The 25920-nt window shown below is 36.0% G+C and overlaps 1 protein-coding gene across 1 annotated transcript; it reads right to left on the bottom strand.

Moving 5' to 3' along the window:
* Nucleotides 1-1913: 1913 nt before the first annotated feature.
* On the bottom strand, nt 1914-25920 carry LOC131190562 (uncharacterized). Its single transcript, XM_058167899.1, has 9 exons — nt 25851-25920; nt 21126-21269; nt 19566-19659; nt 10069-10217; nt 7756-8073; nt 7156-7410; nt 4293-4460; nt 3271-3347; nt 1914-2740 (listed from the first exon to the last, which is right to left on the bottom strand). Exons 1-8 carry the CDS (start codon nt 25918-25920, stop codon nt 3301-3303), a joined length of 1245 nt encoding a protein of 414 aa, XP_058023882.1. The 3' UTR covers nt 1914-2740; nt 3271-3300.

Below are 25920 nucleotides of genomic sequence, written 5' to 3'. Positions count from 1 at the left end.
GAATAGAATAGAATAGAATAGAATAGAATAGAATAGAATAGAATAGAATAGAATAGAATAGAATAGATGGTCTTAGTCTTTGGAATGCACCCCTCTCTCCTGGGAATCCACCTCCTTATTACATTTTATTACAAAATCTGAACCTAAACAGATTGCTGAAAAAAAAAATACTGAATGCAGAATGCCCCATTAAATAGAAAAAACTACCAATGATATAGTTGTCTTGAATGCAGAGTTCAGGCTTAGTACTCTGCGCCATCAATATATGTAAGCAGACATTTCTTATATTTGAAGTAATCACTTGATTTTAAAAAAAATGTGAGAAACTGTGAGAACTGGCAGAGAGAACTTCAACAGATGTAGGAAGAGACGGTAAGGTCTAGCAGTGGGAATGATGGAAAGAAAATGTTTCTTTTTTTAGTAATATTTTTATTAAGTTTCAATTTCACACGTTAAATTGCATACTATCATAAAAAGAAAAGGAAAAGAAAAAAATACATTAAAGTCTCCCAAAAAGTAACTAATAAATATTACAAAAGTGTATATTTCTATAGTTCAGTCTCAATATTTAAAAACTCCTGCTTAATAAAATTTCATCAATCCCATAATTATACCTCCAAAACCCCTAAATTTATGATCTTTAAAATTCTTTAATAATTTACAGCCTTATAGTTCTCCAATTATATATCTTCCCAATTGTCCAAATTTTAAAGTCTTATTTAACTTTCCTTCTTTTCTTCTGTCACCTTTCTTCTTTTGTCTTATAGAATGTTCTGTTGAATAACATTAATAGTCCAAATCCAAGTTAATCCACTAGATTCCTCCAATCTTTCAGATCCATAATCCAATGGCCAATCCATTTGCAAGTTAGTTCTTTTTCAAAATCTTCAGAACGGAAAAAAATCTCATTAAATATTCTCAAATTATCCAAGTCATCTTCTAACAGTAAAGTCAAGGTCAGGCCATCTTCCAGATGTTATTAATTCTGTTCTGTGTATTAGACTTTGTGTGTATTGAGTTGACTTTTACTGAGTATACTGTAGCTATAGTGCTGTAGTACTTCTCTTTTTCCTTCACCGCCCCTACAAGGTGGCTAGGGTCTCCCGACAGTGGTGACCAGCTGGATTTCATGAGGCTCGGCGGAGCCCGCTATTTTTTTTATTTTATTTTTTAAGTTTCTTTTTGTCACAACAGTATACACAAACAATTGTCATAGATAAAACAACATATCTTTTTTTTTTGATAAAACAACATATCTTGAAGAATATATATATATATATATATATGTAAAAAAAATATGCATCAACTATATTAATTTGATATAATGAAGGGAACAATAGGACAGGAACGGTAGGCACTTTTGTGCTCTTATGCATGCCCCTTATAGTCCTCTTAGGAATGGGGTGAGGTCAATAGTAGACAATTTTTGATTGAAGATTTTGGGATTTTGAGTAGAGACTATGGAATCAGGTAATGAGTTCCAAGCATTACCAACTCTGTTACAGAAGTCATATTTTCTGCAATCAATTTTCCAGCCATTCTCGCAGCGACATCAACTAGGAGTCCCAATTGCAACTTCTTACATTAAAATGTTCAACCTCTTCATTATTATTTACATTTGTCTTATATCTGTCTTTACATCTTACATTATTTACAATAATTTTGTCCATAGTTTTCAGAAAAGTCATGAATCTAATTTCTTCAAGGCAATTTACAATTTAGATCACATTACATATATGAAGGTGAAGGGAAGATTTTGCAGACTTTAAACTCTAGAAGCAAATAGAAATTAAGTCTTGTGTAATGCCTGAAGACCATTTCTTTTTTTTTTTATTCAAAAAGTTTTACAGAAAATTTTTCCCCCTTCCCCACCTCCTCCCCTCCCTTCACAACCCCCCTCCCCCCCCTGACTTCCCGGAACGAGCACAAGGTATAGTTAAAAATAAAACAAACATATGCTAAAAAATTTTCGTCCCAACTTAATTATACCCCTACAATCATCAATTCCTAACTTCCCCCGAAAACAATCAAAAATAATACATCATAATCATTCAAAAACAGTCTGATAACTCTTAGTCTGATATCTACGTTGAATATAGTCAATCCATTTTTTCCATTCCTTTAAGTATCTTTCTTGCGTATTGTCTTTCAAAAAGGCTGATATCTTCGCCATCTCAGCCAAATTGGCAACTTTCAATATCCATTCTTCTATTGTAGGTACTTCTTTTTTCTTCCAGTATTGTCCTATTAGTAATCTTGCTGCTGTTATTAGATTTAAAATCAATTTAGTCTCAATTACTGTACAATCCGTAATAATTCCCAACAAAAAAAATTGCGGCAGGAACTTTATCTTCTTTTTCAAAACATTTTGTAAGATCCACCAAATTTTTATCCAAAAGGCCTTTATATCCTTACAAGTCCACCAAATGTGAAAATATGTAGCGTCATCACAATTACATCTCCAACATTTTGCTTGCATATCTGGATACATACATGATAATTTTTTAGGATCTAAATGCCATCTATAAAACATTTTATAAAAAATTTCCCTCAAATTCTGTGCCTGCGTGAATTTAACATTTCTAACCCAAATTTTTTCCCAAGTTTCCAATAATATTGGCTCCTGAAAATTTTGTGCCCACTTTATCATACAGTCCTTTACCAAGTCCCTAATGAAGACCATTTCTTTTATTAAGCTGGATATGCAAGTATGTTCTTCCAACGATGATGGATTTTTTTCCTGGTAAGTAAAAAAACGAATGAACAAAAAGATTGAATAAACTCATAAAGCTGAAGACCATGTAATTATTTGTATGCAAATGCTATTAATAAATAAAACAATAAATTATTTGCCTTTAAGTTGCCTGAATTGCTTTTTATTTATTTATTTAATCTGCAAATGATGGATGTGACTTAACGAGTCTTGATATTTTTGTGTGTGTCCTATTCAAAGGTTCTAGGATGGAACAATGATCATCCATAGAGCATATGGTTCGTATACATTATAGGTGGTTCTCGATTTACGACTGATCACTTCATTCAAAGTTACAATGGATCTCCCCAGAGCTACTTCTGAGCCAATTTCAAATTGCCTTTCGAAAGAACTTTATATTTACTGATTGGATTAAAAGCAATTTCTTTCCCTGATGGATGAAAAGGAGATTACAGAGGTAGCAGCAAGAAAGCCACTGGGTAGGTTATGTTATGTAAATAACCACCAAGCATGTCAACGTATATATAGCTCTATAAAGAGATACCTTATATACTTACATTGAGTTGGAAGAAAGCAGGGAAAACTCTCTATTCTACTACATGAATTTGTTTGCATGAGTGATTTTCTGCCATTTCTGCACAATAAACAAGGAATAACAAATAGTGAAATTAACAACAAGACGAAGAAAAGAGTTAATGGGTATTATAAACTTTTCTATCTTTTTTTAATGAGGTAAAAAGCCTACTTTTATTGTTCATTTTTAATTAACCTTTCTTTATTTTTATTTACGTGGGTCATCCCCTCACCACAGTGATTCTGGGAGTGAACACACTTTAAACGGACTTTAATGTAAATAAAATAAAATATAAATGTTTAAAATATATAATATATATTATAATATAAAATATGTTTTGTAATTGTTCCCAATCATTCTCAGGGTTTGAGTTTAACCGACCCATGCTTTTTCTTTAAGGAAATAAGCAGGCTAAAGTCTTCTTTTAATTAAGTTCCTGATAGCCTATATTCAGACAGCCATGCAGTGTTCTTAACAAATGTATAAATATGGCTTATTGTTGCCTTCTTCTGAGATTTTTTTTCACTAGCAAGAAAATAAATTCAAATATAGTCTCAAGATTTCTTTCATATTATAGGATTCCCCATGCATTTTCAATTATTGGGAAATGATATTAATAGATAAAATACAGGTATAAAAAAAGCACATGGACATAGGATGCAGTGAAAAGGGTTGGAGTTTCCCATAAACACTGTGGCTCATGGATTGGTGATTTATTGGATTCAAACCAAGAAAATTAACATTGGGTCCATTCAAATATATTTCAATATATACCATAGATTGAATGTTTAAGTATGAGGATAGATTGAATGTTTAAGTATGAGGATAGATTGAATGTTTAAGTATGAGGTCCCAGAGATGATAAATAATGATGCTGATGCTATGTTTTCATGCCAAATAAGAAAGCCCCAATGTTTATTTTTTTGCCATGTCTGGCTTTATAGTAATGGTTAAAGTAAATGGCCATTGGGTATTGAAAAATATCAATCTCTAGTTAGCCCTTACCTGCAGAAAAATATTTTTTCCTCCCTCTTTTCCGCCAAATTACAGCCAATAAAATAACCAATGATATAACAGCTATCACAATGACTATTGTCTCAGTCATATTCAGTGTGGTCACTTCTGTTATAATCTTGGAAGCTCTAACATTTTCAAGTGTCGTACATGGAGAGGCTGTATAAAATAAAGAAAAGAAAGTGGAGTTAATTTTCCACCCGAACAATTAAAAAGGTAGTATATTCTTGAAGTCCTGAATTCTTGGTCATTTCATGAACATGTCCATATGATTTTCTTGGCAACCGCATAGAAATAGTTTATTACCTTCTTCCAAATTAGTCTACTTCTGGGTTTTCTTTGTGGTTTTAAATCCAAGTATGAACTTTATTCCTGCTTAGCTTTTGGGATTTAACCAAGTTCAACTCTATGCTGTTATCTAGCAAAGTGTATGGTACTTATCAAGGATACAACATAGAAGGAAGCCATTTGCTTCCAAATGCTACAAGTCCCTGCTTTGACACCAAACTAAAATCCATTCTGTCCCCATTTTTGTTGAACAAATCTCTTCTCCCAGGTCTGTCAACAAAACTACTTCCTATTAATTTTTGTCAATCATAGCAACCAAATGGAGCTTCTATTATATTGAATATTAGATACATGGGACAAGTAACATGACAATGTGGTGGACTTCGTGTGCTGCTGGAGTTCTAGACAGAACTTCAGACAGTATCTTGCCAAGAATTTAATGCAGGGGGGAAATCCAGCAGGTTCTTAAAGGTTCTGGAGAACTGGTAGCGGAAACTTTGAGTAGTTCAGAGAACCAGCAAATATCACCTCTGGCTGGCCCCAGAGTGGGGTGGGAATGGAGATTTTGCAATATCTTTCCCCCTGGAGTGGGATGGGAATGGGGAGTTTATAGGATCCTTCCCCTGCCATGCCTACCAAACCATACCTACACCATGCCCACAAGCTACGCCCACAGAAATGGTAGTAAAAAAAAAATGGATTTCACCACTGATTTAATGCAAGACTGTGATTGGCTTCCGAGCATCAGCCTCACATTTTTATTAATTCACTCTCAAAGATCTTATAATTAAATTTCCATTTAATTACTCCAAAATGCTCATTACCCACCCAAAATTGTTCAATGGAAACAGTGAGATCTTAATGGGATTGGATCAAATGCAATAGTCAAGCCTATCCTATATCGACAGGACCCAAACTACTATCACAAATAGAAGAATATGGGAAGGTACCAGGACTCAAAATAAACAGGCTAAAAACAAAGGCACTAACGAAAAATCTTACAAAACAACAAGAGAAGGAATTAGAAGACAAAATGGGTATACAAATGACAAAAAAAAAATCTAGGAATTTGACTAACAAATAAAGGTTCATCGATCAGAGAAGACAATTATAATAAATTTGCACAACAGATAAAGAAAGACTTAGAAATTTGGAGCAAATTACAGCTATCTTTGCTAGGGAAAATAGCATCAATCAAAATGAATGTGTTACCAAGAATATTATTTTTATTCCAAGTAATACCCATAAAATTAGGAAAAAAATTTTTTTTTAAAGACTTCAATAAACTTATAGTAAATTATATTTGGCAGCAGAAGAATCCAAGGATTAAAATAAAATCTTTACAAGATATCAGGGAAAGAGGTGGATTCGGACTCCTAGATTGGGAAACATATTATAAAGCAACATCATTGATATGGATCAAGGCTTGGATAGAATTAAAAAATAAAAGAATTCTAGCATTAGAGGGATATGATCTACAAGAGGGTGGCATGCATTTCTGTGGAAGGGAAAAAGTAGATAGCATGGATATTTTCAAAGGCATTTAATTAGAGAAGCACTGCTACAGACATGGCACGGAATAAAAAAGAACCACTATGATAAAATTCCAGAATGGTTATCCATAATGGAGGCACAAATTTACCCAAATGCATTAGACGTTGATAAAATGAAAAGATACAAAGTTTTGTTAAATAATCAAGGGGAACTAAAAACAAGACAGGAATTAAAAGAACAGGGTACAGACACTGATTGGTGGCCTTATATGCAAATAAAATCCAGATACAAGACAGATTTGATACAATTTGGATTCCAAAAGGAAACATATGAATTAGACAAAATTCTTCAAGGTACAAAGACAAATTGATTTTAAAAATCTACAATTATTTATTAAGATACAAATGGGAAGAAGAGGTAGTCAAAGAAAACATGATAATTTGGGCAAAAAAATTTGGCATTTCTGAAGACAACGTAATTAGAAAAATCATGGAATGTGCGGAAATGGATAAGCTTACGAAGGAGATACAAGAAAAAGAGGAAACTGAATATTATCTAGTCTGGGAGAGATGGTATAAATGGTTGGAGGAAAAGGGGAAAAAAAGGACAAGGAAAGATTAAATAACAGCTAAATTAGGAATAGAAATATAAGAACAAATAGGAAGAAACAAAAATTGTGGAAAGGAAATTGGGTACATGTATATACCGAAGTATATATGTAAATAAAATAATTAGAATCTAATATATTATAGTGATAGATATATGATATATTAGAAATATATGTATAAAAGATACATTAGGATAAGAGAGAGAAAATGTATAAGTATTGATCACCGATGCGAAACTGTTGAAAAGAAGAAAGTGTTAATATTTCTTTTTTCTTTTTTGTTTTTTAAATCTGTTTAATAAAAATTATTTTTTAAAAAAATAGTCAAGCCTATCCTGGGAAAAATATCTTATGTTAACTGTTCTTTTAGTTCTTGATAACTTTAATTAGCAATGTTTCTAGAATGGTAGTGATAGTTGTTGACAATCTGAAGTATAGCTAGGATAATGAAAAAATGAAACACACCTGGTTGTCTGCCAGGAATTCTTGTGTTGTTGAAAATACAGCAATATTCAGTTTCAGAGGGAGCAGATTCCAGTTGAAGGATATTGCTCAGGCTGAATGACCCATCCTCATTTTTTACAGACTGAGATGTTGATTTATGGGTCAAGTTGCTTCCAGCTTTAGAAACCCAATAGAGCTTCTCCTCTGGATAACCTCCAGATACTGTACAAATAAGAGTGTCGTTCTGTTTCATTATTTGAGGTCTCGTATATGGTGCTGCAAAATATGACAATGCACTAATCAGAACAGAACTACATCACTCATAGACTTTAAAGGAATAACAGTTCCCAAGGTCAGATGTACAATATGTCAGGAGCCAAGCTCTGCCTTTTATGCTTGGATTGCAAGGTAGCACACAAGTATGTAAGGGCTGGCGTGCGTGTCAGGAGGGGCATTTAGCCGTTGGCTCCATCCCTCCCCTCCCCCTGTGCAGATGCTTATGGTGAATGCCAATATTAATAGTGAAATTGTATGAATGGCAGCTGCCATACCAACTGATTTTGACCAATACATATTCAAATCTAGCTTCTTGATGTTTATTGATCATAGGCTCAGACTTACCAAACACCTCTAGAGATATAGTCAGGTTATTCATACAGTTTTCAGTGACATAAACTAATTTATAGTTTCCTTCATGTGATATCTTTATTTGGCTAATATTCAGAGAAGCCGTATTGCTGTGAAATGCCAATGTTATTTCACCATCAGTCAAGGTACTATTATGTTGATAGATGACACCTTTGCGAGTACAATGATCTCCCTTGAGGGGGCAGAATCTCAATCCCATAGAAAGAATGGGTGCATTATCCTTGCATTTAATCATAATGCTTTTTCCAAGTTCTGAAATGTTGGGTTTTGAACATGATAAGCAATCATCCCCTGAAAAAAAAGCAGAAGACGCATACAATTACATTGCATGTTTTTCATTTACCAAACCTAAACTATTAAGAATTAAGATTACTATTTCTACAGCCAGTAAACATATTTGGATAGAAAAGGTTCAGTGCTTAATAGTTCAGGCAATATGATTAATAGGAAAGCTCTCCTAAAGTTTGGGACAATGGCTGCTATTCAGTGTGGTCACCTTGTTTTGTCTGAGGCATGGATAAGCTGAATTCATAACAGCATTAATTGGATTCAGCGAAAAAAATGGCAGTTAAAAATAATATATGATTAGCTGAATAATTATAGGCTCTTTCCACATTATTCTGAACCACAGTGCCTGGATTCACACAAACTCTAAGCCCCAATCAAAAATGCTTATTATGAGTTGTGAAGTCAGGCATTATTTACTAATTATTACAATCTGCTCTATGCAGGCTGCCCTGGAAGGTCTTCCAGAAATTACAATTGGTCCAGAACGTGGTGGTGTGTGCAATTTTAGGAGTTTCACCACTGCTGTGTGAGCTGCATTGGCTTCCAGTTTCTTCTCAGGTGTAATTCAAGGTGCTGGTTATGGCCTTTAAAGCCCTAATTGAATCTGAGTTACTGATCCTCTTTTAACAAAGAAGAAAGGGAAAGAATCCCCAATGCCAGTTTAAGAATTTTCATTTGGGGCAAATAAAACTTTTTTTAACTGACATTACAATTGGTCCAGAACGTGGTGGTGTGTGCAGTTTTAGGAGTTTCACCACTGCTGTGTGAGCTGCATTGGCAGTTCTTTACTCTCTTTTGCTGTAATTGTACCTGTCTTCCCTAATGTCTTGATAGGCATCTTAGTCAGTTCTTGAACTCAAGGTCCCATCTTTAAAATGTATGGTATTTTTCAGAATATAAGACATATCCTCCCCCCCAAAAGAGGGTGAAAATTTGGGTGCATCTTATACACTGAATGTAGCCTTGCCCACCCTCCAGCCACCACTCTTTGGCCTCTGCCTCCCAGCAATTTGCCTCTTTCCAGCAAATAGCAAATAGCCCATTTCAGTTTCAGCTTCAGCACAGCCTGATTAGTACAAACAACTGATTGTCTGTTGTATCGGCCTCCCGATCACCAGCTGTTTCAGGCTGCAGGGATTGCCATTGCCTATTGCAACCTCCATGGCCTCTGTGTTGGGAGGCCGATCAATCAGCTGCTTGTGATAATCAGACTGTGCTGAAGCTGAAACAGAAACAGGATATTTGCTGCAAGGAGGCAAATTGCTGGAAGGCAGAAGCAGATTTTTTTTTCTTGTTTTCCTCCCTGAAAAAGGTGCATCTTATAGTCTGGAGTGTCTTATACTCCGAACCATATGGGTACATATATTCCTGTAAATTGAGTTTAAGGAGTTGTTTCTTTGACATCTCCAATGATTTATAGGTAGTTTTTGTAAGTAGAAAGAATTGAACAATAACTATCATATATTACTGAATGTATAACAATGGACAAGAATATCTAGTTTTTAAGCCACATTTTATTAAGTAATATTTCCCCTTTCTAAAGCCTTATAAGAATCATACAAGCAAACAAACACATTAAAAAACAGATAGTCTGTATCATATAACTGAACTGTTTTTATTGATTTGACTTACATTATGTTTGTAATAATTTCCAAAAATCATGAGTTTGGCATTTGGTCCTTGCAGGAAGAATATGCTGCAAGAAACTTGCAGGATATTCTTCCTCCCTGCCTGGCTAGTGTACAGGTTATTAGTATTATATAACTCAACACAGTCAACATGCATTAATAGAAACACACCATTTCAATTCTCTAAAAATACAGCAGCTGTAACTTTAATGTTAGAAATGGAAGTGACTCTTTTTTCCTTTTCCAATAAAAGGCAAAGCAAAATAAGAGTAAAGGAAATGCAGTTGAAGGAATCTCACCTATGTCCTTTATAAGGCAGTATAAAAATATTGTAGCTATAAAATATACTGAGATAATAGAAAATGTTTACCTGCTTGAATGTTACTTAAAACATTCAACAGTAGGAAAGTGAATGATAACGTTCGTAAAGATGCCATATTAACACCAATTGTTTCTGCTTGTAATCTCAGTGGAAGGCATTTCAGAGTTGCCATCTTGAAATAGCAATCAATGTTTTTCCTGTTGAAAAACGAGGACATTAAGTATTCCTTCTCCATCTTGCTCAATTAGAATAATCTGTGAATAAAATTATTCCCAAATAATCTTTTACCCTGTACTTCTGGATTAAAAACTTTCTTTAAAAAAAATGTGACATAAAATTTTGTAGAAGAGAAAAAAATCTCATCATCATTTAAGAAAATGGTAACTGAGAGCCAGTTTGGTCTAATGATAAAAGGGCTACAAACCAGGAGAATGTGAGCTTGTTGATCGAAAGGTCGGCAATTCAGTGGTTCGAATCCCTGGTGCCGCATAACGGGATGAGCTCCTGTTACTTATCCCAGTTTTTGCCCACCTAACAGTTCGAAAGTAGAAAAATAGGGACCACCTTTGGTGGGAAGGTAACAGCATTCCATGCACCTTTGGTGTTTAGTCATGCTGGCCACATGACCACAGAGATGTCTTCGGACAGCGCTGGCTCTTCAGCTTTGAAACGGAGATGAGCACTGCCCCCTAGAGTCGGGAATGACTAGCACATATGTGCAAAGGGAACCTTTACCTTTAGCTACAAAAGCTGGCTGAATGCCTTTGGCCAGTTATTTTTGCTCAGCCTATTATGTCAGGCTCTGGTGACAAGCTTGTCTGTCAGTTCTAATTACAAGCTGTGAATCAACATTTGGTTGATGCAAAAAAAAAAAAAAAGAAAGAAAGAAAGCAGCCCATGCAGTTGCAGGGTAAATTCTAGGACAGGGCTGTCAAACTTGTAGTAAAAATTTTTGAATCCCACCACTGAAGCAGTTGTTCAATTCAAAAGATTGTCAAGATATTTAAGTAGAATAGAATAGAATAGAATAGAATTTTTTATTGGCCAAGTGTGATTGGACACACAAGGAATTTGTCTTGGTGCATATGCTCTCAGTGTACATAAAAGAAAAGATACGTTCATCAAGGTACAACATTTACAACACAATTGATGGTAGCAGATGGTCTCGTGAGTAGGAAATCCGTAGTGAGTCACAGAGAACAATTAGAAATAAAGAAACAATTAGAGAGCATTTCACCGAGGCAGCCTTCGTCGGCGCCATCTTGGCAAAGTATTTTTTACATATAAAAATACCTATTGGTACTACCAATTCATATCTTTAAAACTTCACGGTACTAGCTGTGAAGTAAGTCATTTTATGACAATAGCAAAACAAAACATTTCAGTCAGATTAGAAGCCTGTACTACCTTAATTTATTAAAACTTTCTGTTATTTCTTTTTTCACCAAAAGAGGACGCCTTGTCTCTTTTGAGCATATCAGTAACATAAGGTTAACTTGTAACTGATTTTAAACAAATGTCTGTCAACATTTATTATAATTTCTCCCCATAATACAATTTTCTATGATGATGTGAATGTTTTCACTGATATATCTGTGTCTAGTATGAGTTAAAAGAATTGTTATCGGTTCACATTTTTTCCTTTTGCCCACACAGAGTTTCAGTGAGTTTGCATTTATGTAGTAAATCCAGCAAATGGTATCAAATTATAATTATAGTGAGATGGAGTGCCAGAGATCATTCAGTTTGTAATACAAAGTGGTTTTTAAAATCTATCTTTATTGTTGAAATAGTAAAATACTGTACAAAAGAGAAAAAGAAGTAAAATAAGATAAAATAAAATAAAAGAATAGCTGCTAAATATAAATAAAAGGCATTATGAAAAGACTTTCTGGTAACCCATTCTTCCTTTCTCTTCCATTTGTGTTCTCAACTGCTGATCACAATATAGCTATCTATACCTTACAATAAATGTTAAAGAATCATTTGAGGTTACTATTTAGGTCCTAGAAGCCATATTCCAAATGTCTAAATTTGCCTTGTTGTGTAATGAGTCAATTTTTCTTACTTAAATTTATTCTGCATATATATTGCAGATTGTGCCACTGCAGCATATTCTCTAATTTTAGTCTCCCAATCTGATAATTTCTGCAAAGTTTCTCTGGGAATTTTATTCTTGTGGCTGTCATCATAGTTATCATAATAAACTGTATATTTTACCTTTATGTTTTATGGAATTATATCTAATACAATGTTTCTGCTTTCAGTTCAAATTTTAGTTTTAGAATTTTTTGAATGTTTTGATGTATTTCTTTCCAGTTCCTTTGAGCTTTTATTATTAACATAATCACCACATGTGATAAAATTTTCCATCTCTGTTATGGCATTTCCAACATTTGTTGTCATGTGCCTTGTCTGTCTTGGCAATCATTGATAGAGTTATAGTTCAGAGTAACTTTTATAGATTTTTTCTGGTAACGCTTCCCACAGGGCCACTGTGATCATTTCTTTGAACTTTAATATCAATTATACTATAGCACCTTTGATTTGTTCTGTGTCCATATTGCATTTCACCAGCAATTTCTAAATACATTCTAATGTGTGTACTTGATTTTGTATCAGCATTTCAAATTTTGTTATTTTTCTCAAGATCCTTGCTTCTTTTTTAAGATCACTTTATTTTTTTCAGTTTTCTTTTCAAATATCACTTTATTGTTTCAGTGACTCGCAGATATGTAAACCGTTGTTCTTCTTTGGATGATTCTTGTGACTTTAATCTCTTTCCTGAATCTGGATATAACATGTTGGCAAATGTAATTAATTTTATTTTATTAACAGTTTATTCCCCTTCTGTATCACTATTAGTGTCCTCTCTTTTCTGATTTGAGATTTCGTTGGTGACCTTCAACCGATGGAAGACATTCAGTGAAAAAGAGAGAGAGAATGTTTTCCAGACATTTCTGAATATACATGCAGTAAGATAAGGACTTTTCTGCAGAATTTGCACTTAAAATTCCTGTGCTTGTTTCCCAGGAGCATTGCTATCACCTTTTAATTAAAATATACATTTTCAATCTATATTAAAATTAGATAATTACAGCAAGTAGTATTGCAGCATATTTTTCCCGCTAACACAATTACTGCATGTATGTAGCCAAGATTGTTGCGTGACTAAGGGTACTTTTACAGCTAACTTTGTGCCCACACACCAATTTATTACCAGAATTAAACCAAAGTGAAAGTATTGCAGCAAAGTATCAAAACTCTCCTAACTTTACCTTTCTCCCAGAGCTATATTGTTAGCAAATACCTAGTCTGCCCTTAGCAACTAACTCTCCCCTTTTTCCTCCCCTTCCCTCTCCCTCAGTTTTTCACTCAGAAAGATAGGAAGGGGAAGATAAGAAGATAAGAAGGAAATTGGCTGTGTGCACATAAAATCATTCTTTGTTCTGTTTTTTGGATCCTGGCAGATATTCCTCCACAACTGAAGTTGTGTAATGCACCTCCCACTGAGTCTTCTGCCCAGTCTTGCCCTGTGTGGGACTTCTCCAAGGTCTCCGATTGTCTGTCGGCATGCAACCATGACTCATTGTCACCGTCCACTTTGGGTGTTGGGTGAAGCACATCCCTTTGTCTGTTTGTCACTTCTCTTGTCCCAAGAAGCCTCCAGGTGACATCTTCAACCTTTTTCATCTTCTGGAGGCAGGAAACAGCATTTGCACAATACAATGGCTCAGGACACTGAAGTAATCTCTCTCTCTAGTCACTGATTTCCCATATGTCTCTCCTAAGGCACCCACTGCCTTGATGCCTCAGAAGGGCAAAGACTCAAACATGACATGCCTCTCCATTTTCCTTCTCTCTCTCTCTCCCTCCCTCCCTCCCTCCCCCTCTCTCTCTCTCTCTCTTCTCTGATTTTCCCTCCTGGACTTTAAACTCCAATACCCATATATTATGTCTGGCCAATTAGAATGCTTCTTCCATCTGCCCCACAACATTCCTAGCTATCAACCAAAGCAACTTGTTTGCCCCCAGGATAGAACATCTGTACTTCAAAACCTAGTGCATAATCACTTAAGTATGACCTAGCAGTGTGCTATAGTTGCCAAAAAAGCCAAGACGGTCCTACATTGCATTAACAGATGGACAGAATCAAGACCGTGTGATGTGTTAATACCACTTTGTAATGCCTTGGTAATACCACACTTGGAATATTGCATACAGTTTTGGTTGCCATGATATAAAAAAAGATGTTGAGACTCCAGAAAGAGTGCAGAGAAGGGCAACAAAGACGCTTAGAGAACTGGAGGCTAAAACATACAAAGAACATTTGGGTAGGAATTGGGTACATTTACTGTAGTTTAATGAAAAGAAGGACTAGGGGTGACATGATAGCACTGTTCCAATATCTTAGGGGCTGCCAGAAAGAAAAGGGGAGTCAACCTATTCTCCAAAGCACCTGAGGATAGGACAGTGGATGGAAACTAATCAGAGAGAGAACCAACCTCTGACAGAAATTTCCTGACAGAACAATTAATCAGTGGAATGACTTGCTTCCAGAAGTTGTGGAGGCTCCAATACTGGAGATTTTAATGAAGAGATTGGACAACCATTTGTCAACTCCCCGATTGAGTAGGGAGTTGGACTAGAAGACCTCTAAGGTCCCTTCCAATTCTGTTATTCTGTTAAAACCATATCTGGACTTCTCAATTTTTTCCCCCTTTTCTCTGCCCACTCACACCAGTTCAAAACCATCAAGCCTGGCCACAAAGCCCACATGCTTTGGCTTTGGATTTTTCACTATACCTCACTTGATCCCTGTCTACCAGCCAGAGTCAAAAATGGGGAGATAGTTTATTCATTATGTGGAGCATTGTGATTGAATGACTGTGTTGTAAACAGGAGGGATACAACATGACCTATCTCCTGTTTACAACATAGTCATTGCAGCAGTTCCAAGAAGGTTCCATACCCATTTGCACTCTGCAGATGATCCTGAGGACACAGATAAACCTCTAAGTGGCCTCAACAATGCTCAGAAAGAGTGCTAATGATCAGATGACTACAAGAAATATAAAACCTTCCATTGTCCACCATTAAGTCAGAACTGAAGAAGCTTCTTGGATGAGGAGTGAAACCAAGACTCTGGCTCTGTAAACCACTTAGAGAGGGCTGTAAAAGCACTATGAAGCTAACTAGAGTATAAACTAAACTAACCAGAGCATATAAAACATTTGCTAGACCAATTCTAGAATACAGCTCGCCTGTTTGGAACCCTCACCACATCTCTGACATCAATACAATTGAACGTGTCCAGAAATATTTTACAAGAAGAGTTCTCCATTCCTCTAAAAACAATAAAATACCCTATTCCACCAGACTTGAAATCCTAGGCTTAGAAAACTTGGAACTCTGTCGCCTTCGACAAGACCTAAGCTTAACTCACAGAATCATCTATTGTAATGTCCTTCCTGTTAAAGATTACTTCAGCTTTAATTGCAATAATACTAGAGCAACTAATAGATTTAAACTTAATGTCAACCACTTTAATCTAGATTGCAGAAAATATGACTTCTGTAACAGAATCATCAGTGCTTGGAATACTTTACCTGACTCTGTGGTCTCTTCCCATAATCCCAAAAGCTTTATCCAAAAACTTTCTACTATTGACCTCACCCCATTCCTAAGAGGACCATAAGGGGCGTGCATAAGCGCACAAACGTGCCTACCGTTCCTGTCCTATTGTTTTTCTTTTCTTCTTCCTATATATATATATATACATATGTAGGTCTTTGGTTATTCGGGTTTTCTCCCGCGTAAAATCGGAAGTGTCTTGGCGACGTTTCGACGAAGTCTCATTCGTCATTTTCAGGCTTCAGCTTCGTGCTTCTGGGAGCAATGTGTGATTGCAGCTGTTTCTTCCTTTTTAACTGGTAGTGGGGTTTGAACTGATTGGGTGGGAGCTTGGCTGTGCTCTGATTGGATGGGGGTTTTTTTGTGCTCTGATTGGATGGGGGTGTGTTCTGTTTGGGTGGGGGCTTGGTTGTGCTCAAATTAGTCTGAGTTGCAGGGGGATTTGAGCTGGCGAGCTGCACTGCTGCTGTTTGGCTTCGTGTTCGTGGTCGTGCTACATCTTTGTAGTGGGTGGTAGACGGGAGGTATCATCTCGTTTGTTCATGCTGTGTGAGCGTTTTTCTACGAGATGATACCTCCCACCTACCAGCCATTTGGAAACCCGCCCTTATTGACAAATGAGTCCTTAACATGAGGAATGACACCAGACCCACACTCACGAGGTCCACACAGGATGTCACCACCACACATCCACCCAGAAAGCAGACCCAAACCCACACTGATCAGGAAGCACGACCAAGGACCAGAAGCCAGACCGCAGCTGCAACATTAGCCATTTCAAACCCCTCCAATCCATACATGCAGCAGACTGACACCCACTACAAAGCCAACACAGTTCTGGGCTGCATAAACAGAGGGATAGAATCAAGATCACGTGAAGTATTAGTGCCACTTTATAATGCCTTGGTAAGGCCACACTTGGAATACTGCATGCAGTTTTGGATGCCGCGATGTAAAAAAGATGCTGAGACTCTAGAAAGAGTGCAGAGAAGAGCAACAAAGATGATTAGGGGACTGGAGGCTAAAACATATGAAGAATAGTTGCAGGAACTCGGTATGTCTAGTTTAATGAAAAGAAGGACTAGGGGAGACATGATAACAGTGTTCCAATATCTCAGGGGTTGCCACAAAGAAGAGGGAGTCGGGCTGTTCTCCAAAGCACCTGAGGGTAGAACAAGAAGAAATGGGTGGAAACTGATCAAGGAAAGAAGCAACTTAGAACTAAGGAGAAATTTCCTGACAGTTAGAACAATTAATCAGTGGAACAACTTGCCTGCAGAAGTTGTGAATGCTCCAACACTGGAAATTTTTAAGAAAATGTTGGAAAACCATCTGACTGAGATGGTGTAGGGTTTCCTGCCTGGGCAGGGGGTTGGACTAGAAGGCCTCCAAGGTCCCTTCCAACTCTGTTGTTATATTATATATTTATTTTTTTCATGTGCATAGAGGGCAGTAACCAGTGATCAGATGATAAAGGGCATTTTTATCACAATCACAGTAATCAGCTGGCATGAAGGACTTTGCCCACAGTGAAATAATATGCACGAGATAAACAATCTAAGTAATAGTCAGCAAACATCTGACCTCCTTTGGATCACAGCCTGCTATTGGGGAAAACATGCGAAGAGATTTTATACCAGGAAGCAGAATTATGACTAGTAAAAATTTCACTGCATGATTTTGGTTTCACTGATTGATTTCCCTCTGTCTTAGCCCAGTCTACCTCACAAAGCCACTGCTGTGGGAATAAAATGAAAACATCTTAGAAATAGACTATATAAATCTAAACAATCTCAAGCATAGACATGAGCAACAGTTGCAAAATTTTCCTTAGTGTAGGCTTTGGCATCTACTTAAGGAAGTTGTTTTAGGACCATAGCAAGAACTGTCATGCCAGTTCCAGGAAAGCGCAACTGAAAAAATAAAGTTATAAGTTACTTTATGTAAACATCTAACATATTCTTGACCCAAACTGCAATCTACCAAACTTAAACATTCAATGCAGGGGGGGAAAAAACACCAGTACAGTATGTGATCATCAAAGCTGTAGCCACTTTCTTACGTGAAAATTAATATATATGGAACTTCTGCTGGTTTGGTCCCAGAGAATTCCTATTTAACAGCTGTTCTTCAGAAAGATCTTAGTGGCTTTTTTCTAAGTTAATGGCTGCCAGTCAGCAACCAGGTGCAATTCAAGGAGTGGATTATTACTTTTCAAACCCCATATGGCCTAGGAAGATATCAGGGCCACTTGTCTAATTTTTTTGTTTTTGTTTACATTTATTTCCCGCCCTTCTCCGAAGACTCAGGGCGGCTTACAGTGTATAAGGCAATAGTCTCATTCTATTTGTATATTTTTTACAAAGTCAACTTATTGCCCCCCCAACAATCTGGGTCCTCATTTTACCTACCTTATAAAGGATGGAAGGCTGAGTCAACCTTGGGCCGGGCTTGAACCTGCAGTAATTGCAGGCTACTGTGTTCTAATAACAGGCTCTAACAGCCTGAGCTATTCCGGCCGCTTATAATGAGATTAGAAACAGATGGCCCACTGTGGGGACACCATAGCCAGGTCTTCCTGGTGGTGGTTTGCCTTATACAAACTTGCCCGCATACCTGAGCAATGGTACATATCTTTTTCACATTTTGGGCACCTTAAGTTCAAATCTGCCCCTGATGGATTACCTCACTATTGCAATATTGTGGCTTCTCCTTATTTTGAATCTTTTCCTTATGCAAGATGCTTCTGAGAGATAGTTGAAATAGAATGACATAAAAGTGCTAATGCTAAGCTAATAAGGATGATTATAAAGTTTTCTCTGATGTACTTAATATATCAGGAAGTTACTTTGAATGGCTTATATCCTAAAAAGAATGCTACAAATACAGTAATCTAATGAACACACTTAATGGACAATGATTACTGAGATACGGTGTCAACAAAATGGAATTAAGTTACTTTTATTCTTCTCTCATCACTCCAGGATTTATGTTCTTTCAATAAATATGACTGGGAGTTGCCTTTTAAACATATATGCTTTTTCACCTAATCTTTATAATTATCAACCAGGTTTTCCTATTATAACCCTAGATACCCTTATAAGCTGTGAAGAAGGGGTATCAAACTCGATTTCATTGAGGCCGCATCAGGGTTGTGTTTGACCTTGGGGGGCCGGGGTGGGTGTGGCCAGGGAGGAGCTCCATTTTCACGGGCAGGGGGTTGGAGGAGGCTGTTCCAGCCAAAAACGGATATTGGGAGCTCATTTTCACTGGCAGAGACACTGCAGGCCGGTCCTTCGCTGTTTCCAGGGTGGCCCAGCAGGCCAGATCTAAGCACCCTGTGGACTGGATCCAGCCCGCAGACATTGAGTTTGACACTCATGCCCTAGATGGTTATTGACGTAAATAGTTTTGAATGAGAATTGGGCATATAAACCCCATTGTCCTATATTATAGTAAAAAAATTCAACTTTAAAAAATCCTAATCACAATAAAAATAGAAACATCACCATGTTAAAAACATTAACAAGAACAACTGAAATATACAATCATTAAAAATTGTAATAGTTAGTATTTAAATTTTAAATCCTGTTTTGCTTCACTCCTGACCATGTAGCAATCTGGCACCACCAGTAATCTTTCTCCCCATACATTTGAAGGAGGAAAAGTGATTTTTTACCACCATTCCCCCCAAAAATGTACCATAATTATTGGATACTCATCTGTCCACACACAGATATGGACCCATGACTTCTGTATGAATGTTTAACAAGCACACACTAATAACAAATAGATCCCATTTTGAATTAGCAAAAAAACACTTATAACCTGTGAAGAAGCCATTCAAGCTATCTCAAGAGATTCCACTTTAATTAACTGATTACGAAATAATAGTTGGAAATTCATCTTACAGTTTCCCAGATTCTCCATTTATCCTTAGTTCAAGCATTAAGGACACCTTATTGAAAAACTGTACTTCTAATGGCTGGATGCAGTCATGGGGAGCTGTATAAAACGACAGGTTGGTGGTACAGCATATTACTATTGTGCACCTGCCCCTATGTATTTGCATGCAATGTATACCAGCATTTTGCTTTCTTCACACTCATTCAGAAGCACCATGGATGACTTGATCTTAATCTTCAAAACTGCAATAACTTCCTTATGCAACTGTGTATGTTTTCTGACAGGTCATATTACACCTATCCTGCGCAGACTGCACTGGCTACCTGTGGCCTTCCGGGTGCGCTTCAAGGTGTTGGTGACAATCTTTAAAGCGCTCCATGGCATAGGGCCGGGCTATTTACGGGACCGCCTACTGCTACCAAATACCTCTCACCGACCCGTGCGCTCTCACAGAGAGGGACTCCTCAGGGTGCCGTCAGCTAGGCAGTGCCGTCTGGCGGCACCTAGGGGAAGGGCCTTCTGTGGGGCTCCCACCCTCTGGAACGAACTCCCCAGGACTTCGTCAACTTCCGGACCTCCGAACCTTTCGTCATGAGCTTAAAACGCACTTATTCATCTGCGCGGGACTGGATTAGATTTTAAAGTTATTGGTTTTAAGGGTTTTTTATTATTTATATTGTTTTTTAAATTCGGCAATAGAATAAGTTTTTTAATTGTTGTTTTTTTAATTTGTATTTATATGTATTTTAACTGCCTGTGAACCGCCCTGAGTCCTTAGGGAGATAGGGCGGTATATAAATTTGAAAAATAAATAAATAAATAAATAAATATTGTTGCTTTAGAACATAGAATCATAACTCTGGAAGGTATTTCAGAGGTCTTCTAGTCCAACCTCCTACTCAAAGCAGGAGTCTTACACCGTCCTAGTCAAAAAGTTGTCCAGTCTATTTTTGAAAACTTCTAGTGATCTTCAGAAGAGGAAGAATTAGACAAATAGCAAAGTGGAAGCATTCACTCACACGTATGCACAGATTTAATCTTACTGCAAATTACAGCTTGCCAAACTATATTTGAATCAAATGATCAAAAATCAAAAGCGATTGACAAGGAAAAGGGAAGATATTCAGTTCAGTCTCCCTGTCTAGTCATTTGCTCCTATAATTATTCTTTTCCTTTTAGTTGTCTTCTTCTAGACTAGTCTTTCTTTCACACCTGTTGAAATATAGCTCCTATAATTCTATATTCTATAGAATTATATTCTATATAATTCTCCTATAAGCCAGTAAAGGAATGAAAGCCACAGACCTCACCTGGAACTAAAGATACATTCGTATTTCTACAGATACATTCATATTTCATATTGCATATTTCTGCAAATGCAGAACATTCAGCCACATACTCACATACCTGCACACTGAAAATCATATTTTGCTTAAAAAATAGTGGCAGTAAAGATTTCACCGCATGTATTTAATAGAGCAGCAAGATAGAGCAAGCAACAAGGCACCAGCAGTTCCTAGAAATACTTGCAGAAACTTTGATTCTTTAGTAACAGAAAGTTATACCTGGTAAGCCACACTTCAGTTTCTTGGTAGCAAGGTAGTAACCGATTCCACTATTTTTGTCAGAGTCTATACCTATGAAGTCCGGTCGACTCACAAAGCAAAAAGTGTTTACATTTGCTTTCATTTTCCTTTTCAGTTTGGGACCTGTAAACATAATTTGACAGAGAGATTGAAGTACAAACAAGTCAGACAAGTTTTTTTTTTAATTGAAAAAGTTTTACAACAAACAAATTTTTTAAAAAAAATTCCCCCCTTCACTCTCCACCCTCCCCCTCCCCCTTCACCCCTCCCCCCCTCAGAGACTTCCCAGAGCAAAATACAGGGTATAACATCTAACAAACATACGCTAAAATACTACAAAAACCATACCCCATAATCCCTTCTCCCCCATTGATCCTTTAACTCCCCATTCCCCTTTTAAACTAATACCGAATACAATACAATCCCTTCCATCACTCATATGCTATTTGATACTTTTTGGTCTGATACTTATTTTGAATATAATCAATTCATTTTCTCCATTCCACTATGTATCGTTCTTGTGAGTAGTCTTTCAAATACGCAGAAATTTTTGCCATTTCTGCTAAGTTTGAAACTTTAAGTGTCCATTCTTCAATTGTAGGCAGTTGTTCTTTCTTCCAATGTTGCGCCACCAAAAGTCTCGCTGCTGATATTAAATTCAATATCAATTTAGTCTCTATTACTGTACAATCCGTGATTATGCCTAGTAAAAACAGTTGTGGTGTAAACTTTATCTTCTTCTTCAAAATGTTCTGCATATTTTAATCCAAAACGATTTAATTTTTTTACAAGTCCACCATATATGATAATAAGTAGCATCTTCACAATCACATCTCCAACATTTGGGTTGCACATTCGGATACATACATGCCAACTTCTTAGGATCTAAATGTCATCTATAAAACATTTTATAAAAAATTTCTCTTAAATTTTGTGCTTGAGTAAATTTAACATTCCTAACCCAGATTTTTTCCCACGTTTCCAACATTATAGGTTGTTGAATATTTTGTGCCCATTTTATCATACAATCTTTAACTAATTCCGTTTCTGAATCTATTTCTATCAAAGCATTGTATAACCTTTTAATATGCATTTGACTTTGATCTCTAAGTTGTTTTACCAAATTTTCCTCAATTAGCGCAATACCACTTTTCTGGTCCGCACTCCATATAGATTGCAATTGTCCATACTGAAACCATGTGTAATTTTTCCCTTCCTGTTTCAATATATTCAAAGATTTCAGTTGTAATTTACCCTTTTCCACAAAAAGAAGGTCTTTGTATGCAGTCCCCTTTTGTTTTTGTTCTATATTTATATTCTCTATTGCATGTCTGGGGATTGTCCATATAGGTATCTTATTATCTAATTTATATTGATACTTTTTCCAAACCCTTAACAAAGCATTCCTGAGAATATAACTTTTGAAAGTATTATCTACTTTCTTATTATATACTAAATAAGCATGCCATCCATATAACAAATCATGACCTTCTATATTCAAAATTCTTTCTTCCGTTAAATTAAACCAATCACTAATCAACGACAAAACAACTGCTTCATAATATAATTTCAAATTAGGCATTTTTAACCCCCCTCTTTCAAGTGTATCTTGCATTATTTTTAGCTTTATTCTCAGTTTTTTACCCATCCAAATAAAGTTGCTAATCCCTTTCTGCCATTCCCGCAAATTTACATCCTTTTTAAATACTGGTATCATTTGAAATAAAAATAAAAACCTAGACAAAACATTCATTTTAATTGCTGCTATTCTTCCCAACAAAAATAACTGTAATTTCTTCCAATTCTCCATTTCCTTCTGTACCTTCTGCCACAACACCTCATAATTATTTTTATATAATTTCACATTTGAAGCTGTTATATATACTCCTAAGTATTTAACTTTTTTAACAATTTCATATCCTGTAACTCTTTCTAATTCTTCTTTTTGATGTATATTCATATTTTTAGTTATCATCTTTGTCTTCTGTTGATTAACTTTAAAACCAGATACCTTACCATATTGATTAATTATCTCTTTTAAGTATATAGCTGACTGAATAGGTTGAATTAGAGTAACAACCAAGTCATCCACAAACGCTCTTAATCTATAATCCTGCTGGTTAATTTTTATTCCCGTTATTTGATTTGAGCCACGTATTTTATTTAATAAAATTTCTAAAGTTAAAATAAACAATAATGGGGACAAGGGACATCCTTGCCTTGTACCTTTTTCAATTCTAAAAGATTCTGTTAAACTACCATTAATTATTATTTATGCTGTCTGTTTCTGATATATTGCTTTAATTGCTTGTATAAAATAGTCTCCAAACTGCATCCTTTCTATTACTTTAAATAAAAATTGTCAATTCAGTCTATCAAAGGCTTTTTCAGCATCCAAAAAAAAGAACGCTGCAGGGACTTGGCTATTCCTTTCTAAATATTCCAATAGATCTACAATCTGTCTCATATTATATCTCATTTGTCTCCCTTTAATAAACCCTGACTGATCATTATGAATTGTATAACTCATAACTGACATTAATCTATTGGCTAATATCTTAGCAAAAATCTTATAATCAGTATTTAAAAGCGATATTGGCCTATAATTTTCAGGTTTACTACAATCTTGCTCTTCCTTTGGAATCAGCGAGATAAAAGCCGTTCTCCATGATGGAGGCACTCCTCCTCCAGATTGAATTTTGTTAAATAACACCTTAAGCGGCTTTAACATTTCCTCTTGTAAATTTTTATAATAAACAGCCGTTAAACCATCTGTACCTGGGGCTTTACCCATTTTCAACTGTTTAATTGCCAAAATTATTTCTTTTATTGTTATAAGTTGGTTCAATTCCTCCCTTTGCTCTAATGTAATTTCTTGAATACCTTCATCTTGTAAATATCTATCTATATCTATTTCTTTAATTAAATCTCTATGGTATAACTTTGTATAAAATTCCAAAAAGGCTTTTTGAATCAAATTCTGTTGATATACTTCTTTACCCCTATATTCTACCTTACCAATAGTATGTAATTTCTGTTTTTTCCTTAATATATAAGCTACCCGATAAACCTACCCGATTTATTAGCATTATTAAATGTATTATGTTTAGCATATTGTAAATTTGTTGGCACCTGGTCTGCCACCATCATATTAAATTGCCCTCGTAATATATTTATTGACTCCTTTATTTTCTTATCTCCAGGACTCTTTATAAGTAACTGTTCTCTTTTTTAATTTCCTCCTCTAATTCCTTTCTCTTTTTCTGTAATTTACATCTATATTTATTGTTCATATATATTAAAACTTCTCTATATGAGCCTTGCTCAAACCATCTCCACAGAAGTACCCTTATTCATATTCATGTCAAAAAATTCTTTCATTTGTTTTTTACATTCTTTTCCATTTTCTTCATATCGAAACAAATTTTCATTCAACCTCCACGATCTCCTAACACCCTTCCCCTGATCAAATTCTATCCATACAGGGCTATGATCCGTCAAAATCCTTGGACATATCTTAGTTTTCTTCACCCTAAAAAGCAAATCATTAGTAATTAATATAAAATCAATCCTTGAAAAAGATTGATGTCTATCTGAAAAAAAAGTAAAATCTTTCTCTTCCTTATTCCGTTCTCGCCAAACATCTATTAGTTCTAAGTCATCCATCATATCAAAAAAGGCTTTAGGTAACTTTGCACGACTTGAAATATTGTAAAGTAAGCCCTTTTTGTCTTTCCAAGTATCCAAAACTCCATTCCAATCTCCCATTAATATATGCGATTTATAATCCCAATGTATAATTCTATTGTGTAAAAATTTTAAAAAAGGTTCTTGCTGTTGGTTAGGAGCATAAATTCCAATTATAAGTATCTTTTCTCCTTTTTGTAAAAGTTCAATAGCAATATATACAAGTCAGACAAGTTTTAAAATCATATGCTGTACTTAAATTTCTATATGCAAGAATGATCTCATCAGTACCCTATGTGCTATGTTTTCTGTTGGGAAAGAGTGGGCTCCCTGCCACCTGATCCTTGAATTATCGTAATTATGCTACAAGTGATAGAGGGGAACAAGTGGAACCAGGAACATGCCTTTAGATCAGGGGTTCCCAATCCCTGGGCCATGGCCCAGTACTAGACCTCAATCCGTTCGGAAATGGGCCACACAAGTGGCAGGCAAGCACATGCGCGCAGCTCCATTTGTACACACATAAAACCCTTGCCTTTAAAACCCTCTGTGGCTTGGGGTTAGATCTGGCAGGAGAGGCATGCTCTGGGTCCTATCTTTAAGAAACTATTATCTGTTAAGAGCTTTAAATGCCATAGCGCTTGCCATCTGAAACATCATCTCACCCTCCCCCCCACAAAAAAAAAAAAAACTTGCCACAGCCATGTTGGCCTTTCCAAGGCCTTAAAAACTTATCTTTGCCATAGAGTTTGGTGCTGAGATAGTATGGGTGAGCCTGTATCATAGCTTATTTGAGTGGTTGTGAGTCATCTTGGCTACTATTTTTACGTTGTTTTTTTGTTTTTAACTCTGATTGTTTTATTCTGCTTTGATTGTGAGCCAGCACCATCCCCAGGAATAAGCCGCCTATAAATTTATTAAATAGATAAACAGTTTTCCTGATCAACCATGGAGCAAGTGAGTGGGGTTTCTTTCAGCTTTGTCTATCTATGTGCCTGCCATATGGAACAATCTCACCGTGAGAATTGGATGGCCCAAATCCCATGCAGTATTTTGGAAAACCCTGAAGATTTGGTTGTTTCTCCAT

Source organism: Ahaetulla prasina, chromosome 2, assembly GCF_028640845.1.
Source record: "Ahaetulla prasina isolate Xishuangbanna chromosome 2, ASM2864084v1, whole genome shotgun sequence".
NCBI classification, from domain to species: Eukaryota; Metazoa; Chordata; class Lepidosauria; order Squamata; family Colubridae; genus Ahaetulla; species Ahaetulla prasina.
This window is presented reverse-complemented; position numbering and strand designations above follow the sequence as displayed.

What these genes read in the sequence shown, in the direction of transcription:
- LOC131190562 (XM_058167899.1), bottom strand. Translation starts at nt 25,920, where the DNA reads ATGGAGAAACAACCAAATCTTCAGGGTTTTCCAAAATACTGCATGGGA. An exon ending in ACTGAAGTGTGGCTTACCAG is followed by an intron (nt 19,660 to 21,125) that starts GTATAACTTTCT and finishes CGTTTTATACAG; the next exon opens with CTCCCCATGACTGCATCCAG. An exon ending in TATATCTCTAGAGGTGTTTG is followed by an intron (nt 7,411 to 7,755) that starts GTAAGTCTGAGC and finishes CATATTTTGCAG; the next exon opens with CACCATATACGAGACCTCAA.